This window comes from Vulpes vulpes, chromosome 13 (genome assembly GCF_048418805.1).
Source record: "Vulpes vulpes isolate BD-2025 chromosome 13, VulVul3, whole genome shotgun sequence".
NCBI lineage: Eukaryota > Metazoa > Chordata > Mammalia > Carnivora > Canidae > Vulpes > Vulpes vulpes.
Window position 1 is genome coordinate 145156288 of NC_132792.1, and position 26927 is coordinate 145183214.

The 26927-nt window shown below is 43.5% G+C and overlaps 1 protein-coding gene across 8 annotated transcripts in view; it reads right to left on the minus strand.

Annotated features, from left to right (window-relative positions):
* CACNA1E (calcium voltage-gated channel subunit alpha1 E) overlaps window positions 1–26927 on the minus strand; it is a 493362-nt gene that overhangs the window by 81264 nt on the left and 385171 nt on the right. For all 8 annotated transcript variants that reach the window (XM_072733249.1, XM_072733244.1, XM_072733250.1 and 5 more), the window contains 8 exons: window positions 10375–10490; window positions 5943–5996; window positions 5232–5321; window positions 4047–4256; window positions 3275–3387; window positions 1567–1679; window positions 1083–1214; window positions 511–583 (listed from right to left, as the gene is read on the minus strand). In XM_072733249.1, coding sequence (XP_072589350.1) covers window positions 511–583; window positions 1083–1214; window positions 1567–1679; window positions 3275–3387; window positions 4047–4256; window positions 5232–5321; window positions 5943–5996; window positions 10375–10490 — 901 coding nt within the window. The remainder of the gene's footprint in view (window positions 1–510; window positions 584–1082; window positions 1215–1566; window positions 1680–3274; window positions 3388–4046; window positions 4257–5231; window positions 5322–5942; window positions 5997–10374; window positions 10491–26927) is intronic.

Sequence of the window (26927 nt, forward strand, 5' to 3'; positions counted from 1 at the left end):
GGTTTGTCATATATGGCTTTATTATGTCAAAGTAGGTTCCTTACATACTCATTTTGTTCAGAGTTTTATCATGAATTAATGTTAAATTTTGTTAAATTTTTTTTCTGCATCTATTAAAATAATATGATTTTTATACCTTATTTTGTTAATGTGGTAGATCGCATTGATTGATTTCTGGATACTGAACCATCCTTGCATTCCTGGAATAAAGCCCACTTTATGGTGGTCATAGATATCGTAAGTTACTAAGTGTCCCTACCTTAATATCTCTTGCAAACTCACAAGTATAGGGAAAAGGCCAATATGTAATCATAATAGAGCTCTTCCATACTGGTAAAAACATAGCTACAGAAATTCTAAGAATTATTGTGATGATAATTACTCAACAAGAGTCCCAGTTGCCTGGGATGAGCCTGGGGAGGAAAAATAGGATTCTCCTAACATATCATTTTGCTGCATGAGCTCCAAAAGATCCTACAAAACATTTTTAACTGCTACTTGGCCTCATACCTGGAATACAGTCATGATGGCTGCAGGGAAGGTGTCAAAGTTTGCTGAAGGAGTCCCATCATTAAAGTTAAACCTGAAAAATGAAGTTCAGAGAGAAGGATGAAATGAAAATCTCACATACCAAGTTTTCCCTTCCTTCTCCATTACTTCTTTTACCCTTTCTCTATATACTCCTGTTCCCTAATTTCTCCCCATTCCATGTAATTATGAAGATGGTATTATGAATAACTACTACTGATGGACGGTATACTTTGAAGGGTGTAGATAACAAGATAGGGTTTGGGCTGATTTTGAGTTTTAAGGCTCCATGCCGTACATTTTAGGGACAGCTCCAAAGAGAGGGGTCTCCAAACCCAGAATCCTGTATGGTGTGAAAAGATTAAAAGCAGAGATATATGTTTTATACACACACACACACACACACACACACACACACACACACACTCTTAGTGGTTGATGTGGACCAAAGCAAAAAGGATGGTAGCTCAGTGATCAGATTAGAAACCCTGGTGCTCACAGGCTGAAGACTGAGTTATGAGGCTCCTTTGAACGGGAAGTTCACTGATGCTTACCTGCCTCCAAACAGCTGCATTCCTAGGAGAGCAAAGACAACGATGAAGAGGAAGAGGAGGAAGAGCAAACTGATGATAGACTTCATAGAACTCATCAAGGAGACCACCAAATTTCGCAGAGATGCCCAATACCTATAAAACCCAAACATTATAGCAGTGAACACTGAGTATAAAATTATCCCCAAATGCAGCGGGGCATCTTCCTGGTAGTCTATGAAATATGCTGTATTTGTATACTTGGGTGAAAGAGAGATGTCAGCAACAATGAGGTACCCCTTGGGAATGTGGCATGGGATCTGGCATCCTAGATATTTTTCTGGTTTGATTTTTGGAGAAGGAGGAGCTGAAGAATGGAGTAGGGGATGTGGTAGGGAAGGGGAACATGTGGCCAAGGGAAATAAGGTACAGAAGGAAATACAATAAGTCAAAGAGAAGCTTCCACTCTCACAGGTGGCTAGGAAGAGTCTAGATTCTGATCACTTACTTGGTTATTTTAAATATTCTTAGAAGCCGGAGAGCCCGTAAGACACTGATTCCAAAAGATGTGCCAGGTCTGAAGATTGCCCAGACCACTTCAAAGATGCTGCCCACTGTGACCTAAAGAGCCAAACCCAGCCACAGTGAGGAGGAGGAGCAGGAGAGAAGAGCCTTCTAGCACTCAGCAGTCAATGCTTCTTACTGGGCTGTGGTGAAATTAAAACTCTACCCCCCCCCACCCAGCACAGCTCCTACAGGATAACCCATCTGTGAAGGCTGCTGAAGGAAACAGAGGCTCTACTGCCTCCCTCCCCACTGCCCCCCATTCTCCCACCCTGACTTCACTCCTTCATGCTGGAGATGAGTTCCTGACTGCCGTTCTGTCCTCGGTGCAAACTACCATAACCAGGCACTACTTCTCCACAGATCTGATAGCCACAACTGTCCTTACAGAATAACACCTTGAACAAACAGACGAAAGAGGGATACTTGAGGCAAGGAAACAAGTTTGAGTTAATACAGGTTGCATTCCGATGTAAAAGCCTCAGAGGAGGTCCACATTCTCTCCCTGTCCTAGAATTTAGTGCTACCCAGAATGGTTCTGGCACCTGTATGTGAAATAGCTGTCACTCAGGTCCCACACCCCCATGTGACAGTACCACTTGGTGGCATAGAATTGACTGCTGTAGGAAGTAGCAATGTCAAATTAACACTCTGGTTTTCATTTCAATTCTATGTTCACTGAACATCTACTATATTCTACATGGTGCCCAAGGAGAGGTAACAAAAATGAATCCTCACTGCAAGGCTGCAAAGTATGTATATAGGGAATGGTCCTTCACTAGCTGCTGTGCCTGAAAATTGTCCATACCCAGAAGCATATGTTCCAAGTTAAAATGCAGACTGGCAAGGGCTCAAAATCGTTAGCACCTAACTGAAGATTTGGCAGGAACAGAAGTGGGTTTGGCAGAGAGAGAAGTGGTTCAGGAACCCAAAGGTTTGCACCCTAGTTCTGCTGCACCGGCCCTGTGAACTTGCACACGATGTTCTCTATTTCCTCACTGGTGAATGGGAAAGGTAACTCCTGATACATAATAGAGTGGTAAGGAGTCCGGAAAGCAGTGCAGGACAAAAATGTCTGTCAAAGCACCTTGAAGACGGTTAGATAAGTACACATTTATATATCAACATTATTTAGGAAGTGAACACTGGATGAAACAGTCTATGTGGGAACTTGCTAATACAAGAGTGTGTATCTGTGTGCATGTTTGCAGGAAAGTTCTATCTCAGTAATTTTCCCAATTTTAAACTGAACTAAAAAACAAATATAAGCTTCTCTTTTTTTACTGAACCACCTTCTGGAATCAGTTCCTTTGTTCTCTCTCAGGCTTCCCCTAAGACAATAAGTGGTTAAAAACTTGCTATGGGTAGCTCCATCAAATTCATTCAGCTATACACGGAAGTGTACACCACAATACCCATGTTATACTTAAAAAAAAAAAAACCATTAAAAAGAAAAGAGCTTTAAACAAACCAACCAACCCTAATATGGGAAGGACTCACGCATTCCTGACCTCCCTTTAGCTAACTTACTTATTCTCCTTTTATAAATTCTGATTTTAGTGCTTCATGCTGAGCAATAAAGCAAGCTGCTTATCTCACACGGTGGTATATCAACATGAAGCAGGAGGACAGGTAGGCTCCAAAGCACTTACCCCAAAATCAAAACAGTTGAATGAAGAGTGAAAATAAAGTCGAGGTCCCATGCCATACATCTTCAGGGACATCTCCAAGAGGAACAGTCCCAGAAACAAAAATTCTGCATAGTCTGAAAGCATCAAAAGCACATGTGTTTGTTGTGTAGACAGTATGGGCTCCCGCACTCCTCAGCCCAACCCCTCACCTACAGAGGAGCCCTCAATACCAACAGGCAAAACCTAATGATATCTGAATATACTCTCTGACCTGGGAGTCCCAGGCACACTCCATGTATCAGCTTTGCCATTTTTCAATGGATGCTAAATGATACATGGCTCTTAGGAAAGAAAGAAAGGGCTTTGCCATGGCACTGATGAAGGAGCCAGATTCATTCTACACACACACTCAGCTGTGACAGCATCCTAGATCCTCATTTTCACCCAGTGGCAGCCTTACCCAGAGGTGACCTATAAATTCCCACCTTGGTCTACTGGAGGTAACCACTACCTAAGAACTTTCTCCCCAGGACTTAGGTGACCAAAATTCTCTATGCCATTGAGCCTCCTTAAGATACTAAATGAAGCCCTTAAAGTACCCAAGACTAATGCCATTTCATTGACTTATCAGCAAAGATTTATCTGATTCAACAATCAATGCCTAGGGGAATGGTGGTGTGATATCCCAAGGCCTTGAGGACAACTCTGGCCTCCCCCACAGTACCCTGCCAGGCCCAGCAAGACATATGCTCTCTTACATTCACACCCAAATCTAGCTACACTGTTCACTTACAGAGGAGATGGGTGAGCCACTGGGGCTGGTTATGATGGACGATGGCCACACAGGCAGTGTTGAGAGCCACAAGGCTCAACACAATCCAGTAAAACACCTGGGATTTCACCATGTGGCGGATAGAGATGCGCAGAAGCCTTTCTTTGTGCCGGAAATAGGAGGCCCCATCCACCTTTGCGCTTTTGATGCTGGCTCGGGCGAGAGGTGTGCCTAAGGGGAAAGAAGTAAGGAAGAAGAATGAGGCTGCACAACAGATCACCCTCCATGGGAAGGGCACAGTCAAAGGGGGAGGCAGACAGCTTTATTGCTGGGGCTAGGTGACCCCCACACTGTGGGCCCAGGGAATCCCAATGGTATGAGCTAGGTAGTTTCCATACCAGATATCCCTGCTTTTCCTCACCAGACATTCTCAGTTCTAGGAAATGGAAAGATTCCCTGGGCACAACACCAGACATATACCCAGCTTCCTGAATCTTAATAGTGTAGCGTTAATGTTTTTAACAGATTGGGCTTCTCTCTGGCCTTTCCTTTTAAATATGCTTCAGGCACTGGAATTGTTTTGCTGCATTTGTCATTATTTCTACCAAGGGCAGGCTAAAGCAGCAATGAGTTCTGTATACCTTTTCTGCTTTTTAGGATGACGTAAAGGAGGAAGTAAAAATCTGCCATCAGCCAGCATGTCTAAGAGAACCTGGGATTGAAGAGTAATCATTTAAGAGTTGTCAGCAGGATTTGTTTAAATACCATGTGGAAGTAGGTGAATGCCACTGCGGTTAAGCAAATGATTGCAGGTCCTCAAATGGTGGTCACTAGAAGCCAAAGGTCCTCAGGATCCTCTGAACAATATCCCAAAGTGGGTTCTCATGATCACACCCGGGACAAAGAGAGAGAACGTGTGTGTGTGTGTGTGTGTGTGTGTGTGTGTGTGTGTATGCAAATGGCATACATCTGCCACACTTGAAGAGCATGGGTTTGATTCGATTCTTAGCCCTAAACCCTATGGTCCATTTTCCCCTGCAACTTACTGTCATCTAGATTAGATTTCCAAGTCCTTCCCTTAATTACATCCCTAAATTCTGGATTCTTTTGATTCTACTCCTCTTTGTGGCACTTCTCAAGAGACAGGATCTTTCTTTTTTATGGGAGATCAGACTAGCAAAAGAAGATCTGACTGGTTCCACTCACCCACAGAGGAGATATCGACACAGTGTTCATCACTGGAGTCTCGAGTCATGGCCTCTGTCCGGCTCCTTTTGATGGTTGCCCTTCGAAGCACTATACCAGGGAAGGGGGAGGTCAGTGACGGAACACAAGAACAATCAGATCACTCTGGTCAAAGCTGAGAACTGTGTGCCAGGCTCCTGTGACCCAGGTAGCTGCCTTAAAGCACCTGAGCCATGGTTCTAGAAGCCACCGAAGGTCTATAGAAGCATGACTCCTGTGCTCAGCAACACCTCAAGAACACACAGGCTGCAGAATCCTCCTAGACCTTATCTACATGCAGTAGGTAAGCAGGCACTCCATATCTATTTGTTCTGGCTCTTCCTAAACAATGCCACTTCCTGCTAATGCAAATGGTCCTAAGATGATCCCTACAAATTTTCAAAGAAGATCCCTATACATGCCACTGGTGTGTGATGGTCTTTTCTTTGTACAGTATCAATCCCACGCCTTAGAACAAAGCAGCTCTTGGATTTCATTCCCATCACTTTAAAAAGCATTTAAATCCATGACTCAATTCCCTTCATTTTAAAGCATGAGAGGTTTTATGACAGAGAGGCTTTCCTTTCAAATCCCAAAGCACTCCTCTTTTAGTTCTTTCTCCTCTTTTGATCAAGAGATTGCCAACAGCATAAGAAGGTGCAAAGGCAGTAAAGCACTGGAGCACTTTCTTACCTTCTAAGGCTGACGTCCCAGCATTTTTATTTTCTTCAGCAAGCATGACTTCCTCTATATGGAAATAAATGGTTTAGTAAATTATCTGTAAATGTCAAATTATTGTGCAAAATGAAAAATCCCCCAGGGATGGCTGTGGCTCTAGGGTGAGAGAGAAAGAGAGAAAGAGAGAGAGAGAGAGAGAGAGAGAGAGAGAGCAGAGTTCATAGTTCCACACAGGCACAAGCATCAGAAAGACATCAAGAGTCACAGAGGTAGCGTCTGAGTGCAAATCAGAACAGAAAGGAAGTTCTGTAGGGAGGGGGCTCTTGGTGGTTGATTGGTAAAATTCAGCTCTGTGTCTAATAACACTTGTTGAGAGGAAGAACTGATCTTTTTAAATTAAAATCTCCTAAATTGATAGGAATGAAAGATTTCCATTTCTGTTTTTTCTTCCACCCAGGTTCTGTAAACTTTTTCTAGCAATAGGAGCTTCTCTGGTTTTTCTTGTTTGCGGCACATACAAGGCATATCACGGCACAACACCTACCACCTCGTTCAGGAGATAAGATCACATTTTTGGGCTCCAGCCTGTCTACTTCTTGGAGGGGGAGCAGAGGAAGATGCTAGTAGCCCAGAGGGGCAGGACCTGTGGGCTTGCTTCCTATCCCCATACCACAGTCTGCCTTGCTTGAGTGAAAGAGGCAGAGTGAATTTGTCCCTTGATAGAACAAAACATAAATATTTGTTTTTTGTCTACCTTCTGGCACAGAGCTCCAAAACCCTTGGAATTTACTGTCCTCTGTGCGCTAACAAGATGACTCATTGTGGGGGAGGCCTGGAGGATCTGGACTGGTCACCAGAAAAACCAACCACAGGATAAGGCTATAACTTTCAGCCGCATTCCTCCTCCTAACTCCCGGAGTGGGAGAGGGGCTTGAGAATGTTCATTCGCCAATAGCCAGTGATTTTAATCAAGCAGGTCTACGTAATGGAAACTTCAAAAGCAAAAACAAAAACAAAAACCCGAGGTGATGGGGATCAAAAAGTTTCAGATTAGTGAACACATCAAGGGAACATGGAGGCTCTGTGCCCTCCTCCACTCCTCCATCCCTAGGTATCTCTTCTATTTGTCTGTTCCTGAGTTGAGTCCTTTTTAATAAATTGGTGACAATAAGTATAGTTTTCCTGAGTTCTGGAAGTCATTAGAATTATCAAACCTAGAAGCCTCTAAATTTGCAGCCCAGCAGACCAAAATGCAGGTCACCTGGGGACTCCACTCATGGATGCTGTGTGAAGTGAGGGCAGGCTCGTGGGGTTGAGTCCCTAACCTGTGGGATCTGCACTAACTTCCAGTGGTGTTTAGTGTCAGAACTGAACTGAATTGTTGGACAATCAGTGGAGAATTGAAGGACCAGCCAGTGTTTGGACAATGATGTGTCTGGTTCTTGGTATTTGGAAAAGAAGAAATAGTCCCTTGGATTCTCCTCTTGACCTCCCCAGGAACAGTCCTGCATTCTGGGGAGGCGCCATCACCAGCGGGGTACTAGTTTCTAGTAAGACTTGTTTCAAATTAACCTCACTAGCCTCCCTCCAAACTTACAGACTAGCCCTTCTGTCCCATGTCTGGCAGGATTCTGAGTCCCCTTTGGGAGTCATGTGGATGAGTTTGGATCCCTGCCCCCACCTCAGCTGCAGGCGAGGACTCCAGAGGCCTTGAGCAATCATTCCCTAAGATCCCAGCTGCCGGAGAAAAGCCTGCAGCGGGCCCTATTTATTAAACGATGGTTTAATTTAAGCAATTGTAACAAGTAAAAGGACAAGCAGAAGAGGGTAGAGTCATTACCATAATTCCACCTGCATATAAAACTGAGAGTATGTAATGTATTTCCCAGGGAGGGGAACATTTTGCGGCTCCGAGGGTACCATGCCGGATGGCCATTATACCAACTCATAAATGTTTAGCTTTCCTTTTTTAAGTACAGCCTCTGGCAAAACTCTAAGTTAACAGGTTAAGTGTTATTGGTGGGAATGCTCCTTTATGCAGATATAGAGGGTTTTAAAGTCACTTACAGCCCAAGTTGTTTGGAGGGCACCACCTAAAAATTAGGTACTCATTAAAATATGTCACAGTAACATGAATGACCTCAGCCATGGAGTCACATCTGCTGTGTACAGTGCCTGGATGCCTGAGGTGGGCAGATCTGAGGACCTTCAAGGCAGATGGAGGGTGTGTGATGCTGCTGAGCATCTCTGAGAAGTGCTTGAGGGCTCTGGATATGCCGAGGCTGCCCCCCCCCCGCCCCCACTGCCTTTTGCCAAGTTCTCTCTCGAACTTGAGAGTGTCTTTCCAGGGAAATGTAACCCATATGTCTCTGATTCACTCACACCCCATTTGCAAAGGGAAGGGCCAGGAAGCACAAGTTGACGTTGCAGTGCGTCTTTTTTCTTAGAAGGAGAGAGCTGGCTTTGCCAACTGGAAGAAAGCGGAGCCTTGGAATTCTGCGTGTATCTGAAAAGCAGAGCCCCAAAGAACAGCATCCTGTGCTGCCTGACCATGAGCGGGGTCACGGACAGGGCGGGGAAGGTTCTTTCCCAGTTCTGCTGCCAGCCTGCTCGCTGGGGTGGTCTGTCAGATGGCTCCTCCACCCAGGGAGCCAAGGACAGTGGGGAACTTCAAGCTGCCTGCCAGACCTGGAGGCAAATCTGCTCAGTAAGGCTGAGTTACCATTCTGGAAAGGAGGAGGAGAGGTTCACATTCACCCCCACATGAGAGCCTCGGAGAAGAAAGGGCAAATTGGAGGTGCAGTCAGTGGGCACGGTGCATGCCTCCAGAGGCAGCAAAGAAATGCAGATAGTCCTAAATGGGAGGTGGTTTTCAGCTGGCTTTGAAATGGCACTTTTCATCACACACATACTCTCACCCCTGACAGATGATCACAAGTTGACTCCAGAGCTGAGAGAGAGCTTTTGTGTGTCGGTGGTTAGAACCAGAGTGCCATGGTGTCATTCCAAAGCTGCTAGAAAAGAATAAGGCTCAGGCAGCTAAGCATCAAATCATATTCCAAATTTTTCCTGAGAGACCTCACATTTGTGCTATGCTTTCTACCAGGAATAGAGGGGAAAAAATGCTGTCATGTGTATTTTTTTTATTAAAATAAATTACTCTTTGCTCAGGATGAAAATACAGATATATAACAGCAATGCAATGCAATCTTTAAAATAATAAGGAAGGCAAATGCATCCATTTTACTGACAGATACGGAGTGATCGATACCCCTCATAAGCAGCTGAGCCACAGTCAAATTTGAATCTGGTGGCTCTGTGGATTAATAAAGTTGTGATAGGTTTGGACCTATCTTCAAGGTGGGGCAAGCACTGTTCTGATGCTGAGCCTCAGCAAGGGACTGGTGACAGCGCAGGGAAAAGGGGAGAGCAGTTCTCACCATCAGCTATAACCCAGCTTACTTCAGTGGCCTCTTGATGGACCCCCCCACACACATACTGCTTCTGACCTTGTCCTTGCCCTCTTGCCCTCGACAGGCTACTCTGGAGGCAGCAACCAAGTGCTTCCTCAAAATCTTCCATCAGACCATGTCCCACCTCAGCTCAAAACCCTCCTCCAATGGTTCTTGTCTCACTTTCAGGGAAGCTCCAAACCCCTACGGTGGCCCATGACGTCTGCCCCCTCCTCCCATTACTGCCTCCACCCTATCTTCCTGCTCCTCTCCCCTTACTCGTTCTTCCTTCTGTTCTAGGAATCTTGCTGGCTTACTTCCACACTGGAGCCTTGACGTTAAGATGCCTCCCCTTGGACATTCCCACCACCTCTGCAACTTTAAGTCTTTCACCAAATGGGTCTCTTTGACCTCCCTGTTTAAAATCACAACCTGCCCTACACCCCAAAACCCTACCTTGATCTGTTTTTCATTGTACTTATCACCTTCTTACAAGTTACTTATTTATCTGCCTTCCCTGACGAGAGGGGAATGAGCTCTGCAAGAAAGGCTCCCTGGGGTATATCCCAAGAATCTAGACCAGGTGCTGGCACAAAGCAAAGCCCTCAATAAATACTTGTGGAATGAATGGAGTTTTGTTGCTGCTGCTGTTGTTATTGCTATTATTGTTGTTGTTGTTGTTGCTGTTGTTGTTGTTATTATTATTATTATTATTATTATTATTATTATTATTAGCAGTAGTGTGAAATGTCACCCACCCAACCTCAGCTCCAGGATTGGGCTATGTAACTTTTCACTCAGTTCACCTCACTAAAATGCAGGCCTCATGAAGATGTTTGGTGGAAGAAGGGGGACAGTTAGACCCCAGAGGAAGAAAGAGGGACCAGCAGGGAGCCCACAAGGCCAGTGAGGCAACCAGAGCCTCTCTGTGCTCTGGCCAGCGCTGCCCCTATGAATGGAAGCAGTGGTGGGGGCCTGCGTGCCGCCAGGCTCACCTGCTTTGTCTATCCAGGCGCGGTACCCGTTCAGCTCCCGCTCAATCTGCTGCTGTCGCCGCAGTTTCATGAAAGCTCTCCGGTTCTCCACTCTCTCTCTCTCTTTGGCAAACTCCCTGTGGACAAGGAGGGGAAGATTCACCAGGAGTGGATTTGGGTTCAGCTCCACGACCGTGAGGGAGGGGGAAGCAAGGTGAAGCGAGAGGGTGTCTGAGCAGGTGCTCCACCACACCTTGCTCCCCTTTTGCACAGAAATGTACCTCCTTGGGCCTCATGCAGGAAGCTTTCCCAGATTAGTTCCGTCCCCATCAGCACTAACATCCTCTGAGTGCTCTACTCCGAAAGGTGCTTCCTTAATCAAGCGACAAACTATGGTTCAAAATGCTATGTTCTGTTTCCCCAGCTACAACCCAAGCCCTTGGCCCTCCGGGCAGGGGGCACACCTTCCCTTTATGCTTTTAATAACAACAGTGATTAATGTGTATGGACCAATTATGTGTCAGCCCCGTATGCAGTGTTTCATACCCATGGACTCATTTAATTCATTCCAGTCACCCTACGAAGTAATAAGCACTATTAAAATGCCTATTTAACCGATGGGGAAACACCAAGGATCAGAGAAGGGAAGTAACTTGCTGGGATCTGAAGTCTAACCACGGCACCATGCTTCCTCCAGCGTCCTGAATCCTGTGGCACTCCATAAGGGCTGCTACTGGGGACCAAGGGCATCAGTGCCTTGAGGGGCTGAGGGCTGTGTGCAGGTGGCTGGTGCAGGTTAAACAGAAAAGGGAAGGACTCAGAAAGAGGCCTTGGCTTCAACAGCAAGACAGTAGGGAAGATAGGAAGGGAGATAATGGGACAGAGGGAAAGCCAAGGTCAGGGTCAGGAGAAGACACAGTCCAGTGACAGGTGCAAGGGACCAGAGCCACAAGATGATCTAAAGCCTAAAGCTCCAGGGCTCCTGGGTGGCTCAGTGGATGAGCATCTGCCCGTTGGCTCAGGGCATGATTCAGGGGTCTGGGGATCAAGTCCTGCATCGGGCTCCCCACAGGGAGCCTGCTTCTCCCTCTGCCTATGTGTCTGCCTCTCTTTGTGTCTCTTATGAATAAAATCTTAAAAAAAAACGTCTAAAGCCCTATTGGGAAATGGAAGAGAAAAGAGACACAAGAGCTCTATAGCAGAAAGGAAGATGAAAAAATTCAATGGTTGAGCAGCTGGGGATAAAGAAATACTCATTTGCTAATACGGCTCTCCAGCAACCACCTCTACCAATGCCCTTCTCATCACCAGACACCCTTCGAGACTACAATACCCCTTCCTAATGTAGCACTTCTCTGGCCAGGGCTCAGCCACACTCTCACTGCCCTGGATGCTGCTGCACTTTTTCGAGGTGTTCCCCACCACTAAAGAGGCACAGCCTGAAGTTGAGGGAGCCCAGCACCCACTGTGCATCCTGTCAACTACTCCCTTGTTGCATATTTGTTCAATAGGACTTCAAATCCACTTGCTTATGACTTAAGTGAAGTTGTTTTAATCCACTTGTATATGACAAAGAGAAAAAAAAAGTTGTATTTAGAATTGTTGTTTTTAAAGATTTTATTTATTATTTGAGAGAGAAAGAATGAATGAAACAGAGAGAGCAGAAGCAGGGGGAAAGGCAGAGGGAGAGAAGCAGATCCCTCACTGAGTAGGGAGCCCAACACGGAACTCGATCCCAGGACCCCAGGATCATGAGCTGAGCCCCAAGGCAGATGCTTAACCAAATGAGCCACTCATGCACCCTGGGAAATAAAGTTGTTTTGATAGAAGAATGAATTAAGTTATGTCAGTATGTTACCATCTCATCTGTTCCTGCCCATCAGAACTCGGTGGCTCAGCTGCTGAGGGGCCACACCAGGGGCTTAACCATAAAAGCATATGAAGAAACCAGCGTGGCAAGAGAACATTAAACTGTGAACATGGAGTTTGTGAGGACCATCCAAGAGTACCCGGTCTGAGCAAGGCTACACTCTGCTATCTAAGACAGCTCCTTGAAGACCTTGGGGCAATGACCTCCAGCCTTAGTAAAGGGGACACTTTTTTTTTCCTTTTACGAATTATTTTTTCAATTCCAGTTAGTCAATATACAATATTATATTAGTTTCAGGTGTACAATATAGTGATTCAACAGTTCTATACATTACTGGGTGCTCATCAAGATAAGCATACTCTTCTTCCTCTTCATCTACCTTACCCATCCCTCCCCCACTCCCCTCTGGTCACCATCTGTTTTTCTCTACAGTGAAAAGTCTATTTTGGGTCTTTTTTGGTCTCTCTTTTTTTTCTTTGTTCATTTGTTGTGTTTGTTTCTTAAATTCCCATATGAGTATTTGTCTTTATTTCCCTTGGCATTTTACTCTCTTGATCCATTTATGCTGTTGCAAAGGGCAAGATTTCATTCTTTTTATGACTGAATAATATTCCACTGTGTGTGTATATTCTTCCTTATCTACTCATTAATGAATGAGTACTGCTTCCATAATTTGAATATTGTAAATAATACTGCAATAAACATAGGGGTGAATATATCTGTTCAAATTAGTGTTTGTCTTTTCTTTAGGTAAATACCTAGTAGTGAAATGACTGGTAGTTTTTACATTTTTTTGAGGAAACTCCATACTGTTTTCCACAGTGGCTGTAACAGTCTGCATTCCCACCAATAGTGCACGAGTGTTCCTTTTCCTCCAGATCCTCCCCAACACTAATTTCTTGTGTTTTTGATTTCAGCCATTTTCTGACAAGTGTGAGGTGATATCTCATCGTGTTTTCCCTGATGAGTGATGTTGAGCATCCTTTCATGTGTCTGTTGGCCATATGGATGTCTTCTTTGGAGAACTGTCTGTTCATATCTTCTGCCCATTTTTAAATTGGATTATTTGTTTTTTCAGGAGTAGAGTTGTATAAGTTCTTTATATATTTTGGATACTAACCCTTCCTCAGATATGTTGTTTGCAAATATCTTCTCCCATTCCTTAGGGTTTTAGTTTTATTGTTTCTTTTGCTATGCAGATACTTTTGTTTTGATGTGATCCCAGTATTTTTGCTATTGTTTCCCTTGCCTCAGAAAACTTATCTAGAAAGATGCTGGTTATGGCTGATGTCAGAGAAATTACTGCCTGTGCTCTTTCCTAGGACTTTTATGGTTTCAGTTCTCACATTTAGATCTTTTAATACATTTTGAGTTTATTTTTGTGTATGGTGTAAGAAAGTGGTCCAGTTTTATTCCTTTGCATGTAGTTGCCCAGTTTTCCCAAAACCATTTGTTGAAGAGACTGTTTTTCCATTGGATATTCTTGCCTCCTTTGCCAAAGACTGACTATATAATTGTGGGTTTATTTCTGGGCTACTGTTTTCCATTGATCTTTTGTACCAGTACCACGCTATTTTGATTATACAGGTTTGTAGTATATCTTGAAATCTGGGATTGTGATACCTGCAATTTTATTCTTAAGACTGCTTTGGCTATTTGGGGATCTTTTCCATTTCCATACAAATTTTAGAATTGTTTGTTCTAGTTTTGTGAAAATTGTATTTTTGTAGGGATTTCACTAAATCTGTAGATTACTTTATAGGCATTTTAAACAGTATTGGTTCTCCCAATCCACAAGCATGGAGAATCTTTGCATTTCTATTTGTTGTCTTTAATTTCTTTCATCAGTGTTTTATAGTTTTCAGAGTACAGGTCTTTCACCTCGTTGGTTCAATCTATTCCTAGGTATATTGTTATTTCTGGTATGATCATAAATGGAATTGTTTTCTTAATTTCTCTGCTACTTCATTATTTGTTTATAGAAATGCAATTTTCATATATTGATTTTGTATCCTGTGACTTTACTGAATTAATTTGTCAGTTCTAGGGCAGCCTGGGTGGCTCAGTGGTTTAGCGCCACCTTTGGCCCAGGGCATGATCCTGAAGACCCAGGATCAAGTCCCACGTTGGGCTCCCTGCATGAAGCCTGCCTCTCCCTCTGCCTGTGTCTCTGCCTCTCTCTCTCTCTGGGTCTCTCATGAATAAATAAATAAAATCTCTAAAAAATAATAATAATTTGTCAGTTCTAGTAGTTTTTTGATGAAGTCTTTAGGGTTTTCTATATATAGTATCATATCATCCACAAATAGTGAAAATTTTACTTCTGCCTTAGCAATTTGGATGATTTTTATTTCTTTTCTTGTCTAGTTGCTGTGGCTAGGAACTCCAATAACATATTGAATAAGAGTGGTGACCATGAATATCCATAAAGGTGACACAGGCAGTGGGTGGTGAAAGTCATACAGCAGCCCCATAGAGAACATCTTGCCCATCAACACCAGCTCCCCTGTTCCCTAGAAACATACTCTAACAGTACAGGACTTTAACTTTTGCACTGGTAGCTGGATATCAGCTCTCAGTTGGCTAAGCTGTCTCTCCCCAGGACCAACTAAATCTGTATTTTATTCACCTCCCCTTACCTGGAACAATAGTGTGATCAATCTTTTATTGATTTGGAGTATTTCTTTATTGGCTTATTAAGAGAAATTATCCTGTATACTATTGGCTTATAAAATTCCTGCAGTAATGTCCACAATAGCCAAACTGTGGAAGGAGCCTCGGTGTCCATCAAAAGATGAATGGATAAAGAAGATGTGGTCTATGTATACAATGGAATATTACTCAGCCATTAGAAATGACAAATACCCACCATTTGCCTCAGCGTGGATGGAACTAGAGGGTATTATGCTGAGTGAAATAAGTCAATTGGAGAAAGGACAAACATTATATGGTCTCATTCATTTGGGGAATATAAAAATAGTGAAAGGGAATAAAGGGGAAAGGAGAAAAAATGAGTGGGAAATATCAGAAAGTGAGACAGAACATAAGAGACTCCTAACTCTGGGAAACGAACTAGGGGTGGTGGAAGGGGAGATGGGTGGGGGGTGGGGGTGACTGGGTGACGGGCACTGAGGAGAGCACTTGATGGGATGAGCACTGGGTGTTATTCTAAATGTTGGCAAATTGAACACCAATAAAAAAAATTTATAAAAAAATAAAAAATAAAAAAAATAAAATTCCTGCAGTAAACGTATATTAAATTGCTGGAAAAGACGAACTCAGTCTCTGAGCATAATTTGCTTCCAAAATAAAATATCTCTCATATCCAGGGAGGAAGAAACAAGCCAGGGGTTGAGGGACATGCCACAGCCCCATGGCAGGGGAAGAGGAGGTTCCTCATTTAGCCTCTCCTGCCAACATATATGGATTCCTTGGCACAGGCACCTTACCATGGTCATGGTCAGGCTGAGGGCATGAGAATAAGGCACATTAAAAGAAGAAATTCTGGGCTTGTCTTCAGGTTCAGCAGGCTCTACTAACAGGGTTGTGGGGGAACAGAGAGGGAGACAGTCAAAATGAAAAGTTCCAGGGCCAGTGAGAGTGAGAAAAACAGAATGCATGCCCTGGGGGCACCTCCTTTCCTTGCCTTCTTCTCTGGCTTGCAACAATTAGAAAGGCACAAGGGGTGGCTTGGTTCATGGCATTACCATCTATCAACGTTTTTACCTTTGGTTCTTTGTCTTCTTCTATCCCTCCTGTCCACTTAGTGCCATGTTTTGTGGGTTCTATCCTCAAAACAGCACTTGGATCTACCCTCCCTCTCTCCTCACTGCCTTGTCCAGGACCTCATCCTTTTCTACCTGGACTATTGCAATAGCGTTCCCATGGTCTCTCAGCCACCTGTCTCTCTTCCCTTCATTTTATTCATTTCACACACGTTTCTAAAACACATACTAGATCTGATCACTTCCAAACCTAAAATAGTAACCACAGTAAGTACCATTTGAGGAGCACTTTCTAGTTTCCAAGTACCTTCCCACATTTTGCTCATAGTTTTTACAATCACTCTGGAAGAAGACATAACAGGTATTTTCATCCTCAACTTAAATGTTAAACAACTTGTTCAAATTTAAGTAAGAAACAGAGCCAGGATTGGACCCCAGGCCTGTCTGCTCTAAAAGACCAAGCTTTTCATGCTCCGCATGTCTTCCTTGCCCGATGGCATGTTTATATGCTGCTTTCTTTATTGTTTCAGATGAATGTGCCTGGATTTTTCAACTACACTCTAGGGATCCAGGAAGGCTTAACAAGGAGGTAATATTTTGAGGAAGACCTTGAAAAAAGGAGAATTTAAGCTGGCTTTGAGTAGAAGGACAAAATAATCCTTTAGTGTCTAGGGTGAGCATCATCACCAACATCACCATTTTCTAGTTCAGAACACTGAATCTAAGGGGAGTTAAGGGGCCCTTTGAGAGAGCAAGTGTCCAAGGACACAGAGCCACGAAGAGGAACCATGACTCTTAGATCTTCTACATTCCATTTTCTCTCGCCACAACCTCCTCCATCTTTTGCTAAATGAAGTACAAACACCTAACATGACCTTCACAGTCTTTCACAGCCTGATACTAACCTTTCCTCCAAACTTCGCCTCCCATCATTCACACCCACCCACCTGCCTGCAGCCACCGTGGCTGATTCCAGCAGCTGAACCCTTCTCCTTTCTCTGGAGAATGCAGCACAGCTCTCAAGGTTTGGTCCATGGTTTCTCTGCCTGGAATCCCTTCTTAATTGCTCGAATCTGTCCAAATCTTTCTCCAAGGCCAGGCTGCAAGCTCTGTTTAGCTTTCCCTCCTCTCCCTTCTCCTTCCCCAGTCTCCAGCCTCCATCCTTTCTTCCCTCTGTGTCTTTACAGCTCATCTCACAGCCACGCTTTACTGTGGTGAGCTATACGTGTAACTGTTTCTCCCTCTATGTGAGCCTTTTGTGAAAATATTCCATGTCTTATTCAACTCTGTATCCTCTCAGACTAGACTATACCTGGCATATGGTAGTATGTCCAATAGATTTTTTTTAATTAAAAATATCCAGGCTGACTTGGAGAATATATTGACAGCTGTCTCCTGGTTCCCAAAGGCTTAAATGAAGGAATACTCCAACTCTGCACTGATCCAAGGGGAGCAGGTGAACTAGCCAGGGGGCAGCAGTTGCCAGCTAACTCCTGGACACTGCCACCACTTTCTCTTCGTTTGGCTCCACTAAAATCTCTGTAGAATTAGCCTATGAAGTATGTGGTGTGCCACTTCTACAAGGCCCCTAGAATGACCACAAAGCTTGATTTCTGGTGGGAGAGGCCAACAAACCCCAGTCTAGCCTCCCTGCATATTTGGAAGTTCAGCTTTCCCCTCCTCTTTCAACTTCTGGGTCTGGGTCTCATTGGCTGGCATCCCTGCTTTCCTCTACTGCCACTACAGGCCCCCGTGTACTCTCACCCTTCTGAGTGGCCTCTTAGCAGGGTTCAAGGGCCCAGAGCCTAACAAAACTGGCTTGCTCTTTTTTTAAAAAACATTTTATTTATTAATTCATGAGAGATACAGAGAGGGAGGGAGGCAGAGACATAGGCAGAGGGGGAAGCAGACTCTCTGAGAGGAGCCCGATGCAGGACTCGAACCAGGACCCAGGATCATGACCTAAGCTGAAGCCAGACAGATGCTCAACCACTGAGCCACTCAGGCATCCCTGGTCTGCTCTTTTAAAGAAGCCTCTTGGCTAAAAGAAGTACTACAAAGAATATGCACCACTGGGGATACTTCCTGAGTAGCTCCTGTGTCAGTGGAGGAAGGGCTATGTAGGGAGGGGGCTTTGTATTATGTCTATCAAGAAGACTTTTTGGTTTTGTTTTTCCATTGGGAGCTTAGGGTACAAAGTCTGGCACTATTGTCTTTCATTCCTATCACTCCTCCCTTGACATCATAACTGTGCCCAGGTCTTATTTCTCTGACTAGTCTGCAGGCTCCATGAAGCCAAGCAGAGCCTACATCGAATCACATTCCAACAAGGCCCAATTAAGTTGGATCCAAGGCCTGGTATTATAATAGATTCCACAGATTATGGAAATAACATATGAAGAACAGCTGATATTCACATAACACATTTGTGACATTTTTAATTTATGAATAGCTTTTATGTAAATGATTTCATTTATATTTGTAAAAACCCTGGGAGATTCAGAATATCTCTTGCCCAAGATCACCTCAGCAGCAGAAAGCAGAGACAGAATTCAAGCTAATATCTCCTGAAGCCAGGTTAAGTGCCATTTCTCCAATGCTTCAGCTGTCTTCCATGCTATCTAGATGTCAACATTTAAATTCAAAAGGGATTTAGTTTCAGCTCAAGGTCAAGGAAAATAAGGATCTAAAAACAGAGTTTTGTGGTTTTTTTTTTTTTTTCCTAAAAGGCCTATCTTTGCAATTGAGAGAACAGTACAAAAATGCATTGCTCTATGTTGGATTAATAGAGACCCAGTATAAAATTCATGGCATTAGTCAAGCTAGCAACGTACTCCTTGGTTTTGTGTCCATGGCATAGCCATCATTTATTTATATACATATTACATTCTAGAGAGAACAAGGACAGTCAGGATTCAATTCCAGTGCCTACCAAAAATAAGTGTCTATTTTAACCTTAGATCTAATAAGTCTACCAGTCTCAGCATATATATGGCTGGCCCCAAGGAAAGGGAAGCATGTCTCATCATTGATCCCCTCTCTTCCCTGAAGACCTGAGTACTCTTTCCTTTTCACAGAGGGTCCAGATGATGATGTTTTTGCATAGATAAAGCATATATCTGCTACCTTACTGGGTCATCCAAATGACTACTGTCAAACTTCCTATTGAAAGGTACCTCAAAGACTGGCCTTCCAAATACTGCCCTTTATCCAATTCCCTTGGATCAAGCAACAGGAAAGTCTAAAAGGAGGAAATATGGTTTATAGTAAAAAACGTTCATGATCCCTCGGCCCCTTTTGCTTCAGTTATGGCCAAACATCTTTTGCTCCATCTAGTGTAGAAACACCCAGATGTAACAGAACTCAAGATGGGATGCATCCAGACTCTGGAAACCTAAACAGGCAAACAAAAATAAATCCCATGTGAAGTAGCAAAAATACTACCAGGTCTATTCTCAGAGGTAGGTATCCAGGTAGCTTCTGTGCTAAGAAACCATGCTAAGTAACCTCTCTGTCTCCATTTCTCTGTCAATCATTAGAAGGACACAAAAAAATCCTCTGCTCATAGCCCAGGACAGGAATAAATCTGGTTACTCTGGAAGTCCTGACTAGGTTCCTGTAAGAGAGACTGTATAATGGTAAAAATCCAAATTGTGTTTCACTGGAGATACTTCTTACCCATTTCTGCTATCCACAGTTTTATCTGTACCCCCTCCCGCCATCCCCTTTTACACCTTTTTTTTTTTTTTCGTCCAGGAAGGCTAACTTACAGTTCCCTCCCATGACAGAGTTCTCACATAGATGAAAGGAAAGTGAGTTGAGGCTAAGCATGAATGAGCCTCTATTCTAGTTGTCACTTAGGTATGCAAGGTCTGGGTTTCTAAGTTTCAGTTATGGAAATGAAGAAGAAAGCTGCTCTCCTTGCTCTGCTTGGTTAAGTATAATTTTCTTCTTTCAGACTAACTAGTGAATTTACATTTGTGACTGTCTGTGTTTTCTAGCAGTTTACATGAGAGGCATAATTTGTAAAAACCAACTATTCCTATACAGCCAATTATAAATTATTCACAATTAGATGAAGTGGAAGGATTACACAGATAATCTCAGACAAGAGAGAACACCCAAAATATTTGTCATGTGTGCTGGTGGGAGGTGTATGGGGAGAAAGCGGAGTTGTCTTTCAAGTCATATTTAGGTAAATATTGAAATGGGTTCCTTTTTCATGAACTTATAGACCTATAAAGGGGCCACTGCCACAGATGATGCACCAAGTGCTAGTCTGTATATTAATATGTTAAAGTCACTAGTTTTTGGTCCATGGGGTGATGATGTGAGGGTGTTTGGTCGTTCATATTGCTGGAATTCATCATGAGGTGACTAAGTCATAGGGCCTAACTCTTGGGAGATTCAATGAAGAAGCCTTGCTCCCACCTGGAATACCTGCCCATGTTATGTCACCTTAGAGTCACACGGCACCTAGACAGTTACCTCTACAGTTATCTAGTGAGGAAGATGTTCTGGTAGGTGTGCTGTGACAAGAAACGCTCTGTTGGAGGACTCTGGCTCCTCTTTTATAGCCTCTAGCTGCAAACCTCTTCCAATTCAGTACGCACAGGGAGCTTTGTTTACTGATGCAGAGGCCTTCGCTGCTGTCATGACAACCAAAGAGAAGACAAAGCCGGCCAGGATGGGCTGGCCTGTGTGACTCAAAGATCTGTTTACCCACACTCTTGTACACACTTGTACGCTTCATCACACACACATTGGCACAAATACACACATGCTCACACTGGCTCATAGAAGCATATGCAGACAGACTTTGCCAAGCACACAAATGGCCACATGGTCATATTCCTATTACTCTTTGGAGCCCACATTTCCAAAATGCTTCACTGCTCCCAGGGGAACTTTTCCAGTCTTCCTGTAAGATGTTTGCTTCAGGAAGGGGAGAATTTGGGTTAGACATCAAGACAAATCTCTTCAACCCTAAATATTCTGAAATAAAGAGAAATTGGGGGAAGTCGGCTAGGCAATTGTGTGATGGCTCTGATCTAGTTTCAGTCTCATTAGAACATAGGCTGGGGGATGGAGGGTAAAATCGCTTTTCAGTTGTTCATTTAAGTCTGGGGAAGCTTTTCTCCCATTTTTCAGAGGAGCAAACATAGCCCAGAGAAGGTAAACACCTCACTGAAGGTCACACAGTTCAGCTGTATTATAGTTATTTACGTCTTATCCCTTGACTTGTTCCAGAAAGGATTTAAGGAGCCTTAGGTTGCTAATAAATAAAGGCCAGAACAGCACCCAATTCTCTAAATGCCATCCAGTGTTGACTCTAATAAGCAGGATGGATGGGAGTCCAAAAGGGTGGGTGATGCTTAACCCAGGCACTGTATCACACCATGTCACACTTCCTCAAGGATCAGGAGCTTTGCAAGGACTCCTCCAATGAGAAGTCATCCTTCTCTAAGGCAGTTAAAGTAAATAAATACCCTTATACGGAGTGCTGTATCCCACCCCTACTCCTCCAGCCTACACCCACAGCAATGAAAGAAAGGTCATGGGTCTCACAGACCAGAATATCCAGTAGGGGACACCTAACAAATCTCCAAGCTTCGCCTTTGACATGCAAGGAAACCAAGGCACAGCAGGTCAGATGGCTTGCTGGTCCAATGCTGACAGCATGTGGTGGCTGCCCAGAGCATAACTTGGATCTCTGGGTTCCAAAGCCAGTGCATTCCACATCTTCATGACATTTCAGTCATAAGAAGTCAAAGACACAGGTTCTTTGAGGATCTTGGGGAATGCATAACCTTTTAAATTTTTTTTTTTGTTCTTCTTGATATTGAGATTTCATTTATTTGTACAGGGGAAGGCCTGGCAATTAACACAAAGGGGATAATGAAGGAGCTGGAATAGGTTTCCTGTCTTGCTTTTTGCCTTTTAACCTTGAAGTCGGTGTACTCCAGACTGTTAGAACATAATAATTAAAAGCTCTGAAGCCACACCAAACTGGATTTGAATCCTGTCTACATCAGGGTATGATTTGGGGCAAGTTAATATCTGAGTCTCGGTTTCCTCATTTGTAAAATAAGAATAAACAGCATACCTGTCTCAAAGCATTGTGAGGATTAAATTAAATATGGAGAATGCCAAGTATAGTATCTAGGAGAGTAAGTGTTCCAAGTGCCCATTGTAAGTATCCCTCACACTCCTGAGAATGTATTAAAACATATCACCAAGGCCTTCATCTATTCACCTACCCATCTCTATATTATCATTCTGCCTCCAAAATATAATTAGTTGAGTACCTGCTGTGTGGTTGGCATTATTTTAGAATATGGGGATACAGTAACAACCATAAAACCCAAAATCTTTGCCTTCATCTAACTTACATTCCTGTGGAGAAGACAGACCATAAAAAAGTGTTTAAAAATGCAATATAAAATGTGCTAGATACTTGTAAGTGCTAAGGGGAAACTAAAGCACTAAAGCATGCAAGAGAAACAGCAAGTATGGGAAGGAGGTCTGGGATTTGGGGAGATAGTGCCAAGGGAAGTCCTGGCATGAAAAATGACTTGCAAAGTGTGAGGGAGTGAGCCATGCAGGTATCTGAGGGAGAGCATTCCAGGAGAGGCAACAGCTAGGGCAAAGCTGTGGGGCAGGAACATCCTAGAGGAGATTCCCAAGAACAGAAAGGGGCTAACATGGCTTTGAAGTGGATTGAATGGACAGAAAACAGCTGAGACAAGGTCAGAGTGGGTAACAGGCTGCATGGAGGTGGAGAACTAGACCATTCAGGGCTTTAGAGGCCCTCTAACAACCTGACTTTTCCTTGATGTGATCTGGACGCCACTGGTGGAGCCGAGGAGTCAATGACCCAAGTTTTCACAGAATGTCTCTGGTCACCCTGCTGGCAGCAGGCAGATGAGGGCTGAGGGTGGGAGCGGGGAGATCCTACAGATGATATCCAGATTATGGCTGCCTTGGCCAGAGTGGCAGGTGTGCAGATATTGAGAAATACCAGGGTTCTGGATACACTGTGAAGGTAGAGCTAAGAAAACATGATGACACTTTGAACATGGAGTGTAAGAGAGATCTGGGCCAAAGATGATCTCCAAGGTTTCTCAGCTTGAGCAGTGACAAGAATGGACTTAAATGAACTGAGATGGAAAAGACACTGTAAGAAGCAGAGGATCTGGGGGTGGGGGAATAGGGATCAATGGGGGTGGGGGAATGGGGATCAAAAGATCAAACGTCAGCTAGATATCCAGACACATTCACGTTAAAATCATTAGGCCTGATAGCACCAATTCGGTTACCCGTGTGGTATGGGCCAGCTGCTTCAAGGAGTACGTGCTGTGGAGTTGTCCTAGATGGTCTCTCTCTACCACCCCTTCTCTTTTTCCCCTGCTGTCATATGCTAGAAAGATGATGACTGATTTTTCAGGAAAATATAATCAATTTTTGTGGAATTTTTGTGGCTATTGCTGCAAACAAAATTCAAAACAAAACACCACAAATATTCTTGAATGATGCATCATTCCATTCCAACTGCTTACCATCTCCTCCTGTTAGCAGGGAGACTCGAGGGATAGGATGTATTATGGACACAGGAGAGTGACATGTTCTCATGTGCTTGTCCTTACACACTTTTAAGATGGGAACTAGGAAATCGTGCCTCTTTATTCGACAGATCAGAGAAGTAAAGACCCAAAGGGTCAATTGACTTACAGAAAGACACAGAGCTACCAAGTGGAATTCAGATCTCCCTACTCTGTGTAACCACCTACCAGTCTGCACCACCCCACTGTAGCACACAGATACCATCGAGGCATGAACTCAGGCACACATGTCACCTTCTCTCTCTCTCTGTGCATAGTAGTGTATGATATTTCAGTGGGTTCAAGACCCTATGGGAACGAAGAATGAGCCATGGCAAGTAAGGGATTTCGTATTCTTTCTCCCTCATTTTCATCCCCTCCTCACAGCACTCTAATTACAACAGGAAAGAGGCATCTTTGACAGTGAACAAATGGCTGTGTTCTCTTAAGAGACACTTTTTTGTGCTCTTCTGAGAAGCGGCAGCCATCAGCACCCCCCCCACACACACACGTTTGGAGGCTTCTGAGGAACAGGTGTGGCTGTGTTCAAGGGAACGACAGAGAGTTCATTACCAAGTTGAGTCATTATACATTTAACACTGTGTGGGTTTTTTTCCCCCCTTGGTAAAAAGCTTTCAATTTCCCAGAATCCATTGTTCAACAGCCCCAGATAATTTAAACATTATAGATTCCTCTCAGGGCGGTAAAATCTTCCCAGTTCAGCATCAAAAGATTCTTCCCTGTTAAAACAAGCCCTTTCTTCTGCTTTGGAATGGCCAAGCGGAACCAAAGAGAAGGTCCAGAACTGACAGAAGAGGAGTGGTGGATAGTGAGGAGCAGAGCAGAAATCTGAAGGGAAAAATGGGTTGGAGAGAACAAGATGGGGAGAGAGTTCTGAGGGTGGTGAACAAGATTTGTAGACTGGTGTTGGCTAATGCACCAAATGTGAGCTTACCACATAGGAAGGCTGAATAGGCTTTTCTACTCATTATCCTTACAAACATCTCCATGATGGGCTAGGTAGGAGTCTGCACTCACATGTAGTCATTCATATCTTCAGGGTATATTAAACCTCGAAGTCAGACCCATTTTTCAGGCAGAAAAATCAAGGCTCAGTACAACTAAACTTGCCCAAATCACATAGTCTGTACTAGAAACAGCCACACATCAAACATGTCTGTTCTTTATAAATTGTCTACTTGTTCATGGCCCTATTATGCTGTCAATTCTGTGAGGGCAGGGACCGTGGCAAATTGCTCTTGTTCTACATCACACTCATAGTCCCAGCACCGACTGGCTGCTTGGGAAACATTTGCTAAATGAATGAACTGCACCCCACCCCACAGGCAACCACTGGGCAAAGGGCGGTATAGGAGTTTGGAACAAGAGAAGAAAGCAGGTCTAGTAGCATATGCCCTGGACCTCAGTCCTGAAGATGTGTGGCTCCAGAATGTGCAGACTGTACGGGGTGAGAGGGGGTGGAGAAGGTGATGGCCCATGAGGATCTATGACTCCATGACTCCCACTTATTTTTCTAGGAGAGGCTTCTTCTCAATCTCCTTTGCTTCTCTTCCAAACATTGGCAATCCAGACCCGGGTGTTCTCCTTGAGCATTCTCCCTCTAGGTGGTCTCAGAGAGCCCTATGGAATCAACACCATCCTATGCTAAAGACCACATTTCTATCTCCCACCCCAACTCACCAGTGAACTCCAAAGCCATTAATGCAACTGTTTCCCTGATATCAACACTGTGGATTCCGCCAAAGCGGAACTTTTGATTTCTCCCCTGAACTGCTTCTCCTCAAGTCTTTCTCATCTCAGTAAATAAATAATACCACCCAGGCTAATAGTCATTTTCAATTCTTCTCTTTTTGTCATGCAAGCCCAATCCAATCTATAAGCAATTCCTAGCCATTCCATCTCCTACTTTCTCTCCAACTCACTGCTACCACCTGAGCCCAGGTTACTCTGGTCTCTTGCCTGGATGCTTCCTACCCTCAGTAGCCCACAATAATTTAACTGACTTCTTATTTCCACCTTTCCCTGAACATCTATTTCCTTCATGGAAGGGAAAAGTGGGGTGGGGGTGACTTGATATATATAAAATAGTCATGTTACCCCTTGTTTATGACCTTCCCCTGGCATCTCACTACTAAAATCCAAATTCTTTACTATAGTCTGTAAAACCTTACATGGGTCCAATCCTTGTCTATCTCTCTGACTTCAGAGGCCTTTCCTAATCACAGAACCAAAGTTAATAATCCCACTAGTTGTCATGCTGCTCTATGATATCAGGCTGTTTTATTTCATTGTTACTAAAAGATGACTTTTTTTCACTATAAGATGATTTTTTCACCTGTTTTTTTTTTTTTGTCTTTCCACCAGAATATAACCTATATGAGAAGAGTCTCTTCTCTAATATTCAACATTGTGTTCTCAGTGTCCAGATACTTAGAAGGAACTCAACAAAACTTGTCAAGTGAATGAATAAAGTTAACGGAACATTCAGAATTCTTGCATCCTTTTCTCCAGAGATAAGTTACCTTTATCAGCCATGATCACTGTAGATCCCATCTACCGGTTGTATGATCAGTCCCTCTACCTCCAGGAATTAATTCTCAACCAAGCCACTCTTAAAACAAGTTATACACCTTTTCTTTGACACTTTACATGAACTTTCAAAACTGTGCCAAAGCTGCAAAGTGTCATCACTTCAGGGAATTCTTTAGTACATTCAGTTTAATTTTTTTTCTGCTGCCATTAACAGCTCATCCCTCTGCAGACTCAATTATGTTGATGGTTATTATATTTTATTTAGAGGTCTTTCTTAAATGGAAGATATTTAATAAATCACCAACTTCTTTAGCTTATCTTACAGTTAACCTAAGTTCTTTGATAAAATGCAATTTATTATTATCTCAGTGAAAATTTCAACGCCTATTAGAGACGAATGCTACAAAAGCAGTTGATATACAAGCAAAGACGTTCTCTGTCTGAAAGGCTAACATATGGTGGGCATCAGTGCTTAAGACTACTGTAGGCTTGGGACGCCTGGGTGGCTTAGTGGTTGGGTGGCTGCCTTCAGCTCAGGTCATGATCCCGGGATCTGGGATCAAGTCCTACATCAGGCTCCTGCAGAGAGCCTGCTTCTCCCTCTGCCTATGTCTCTGCCTCTCTCTCTCTCTCTCTCTCCCTCTCTCTCTCTCTCTGTCTCCCATAAATAAATAAATCTTAAAAAAAAAAGACTACCATAGGCTATGCACTTTCCAATGAGAATTCTGTAACAATAAATACACAACTAAATTAACAAGATGTTCTAAGAAAATAATTAAACATGTAGTATAGTGAAAAAAAGAAAAAGAACTGTATTTGGATTTG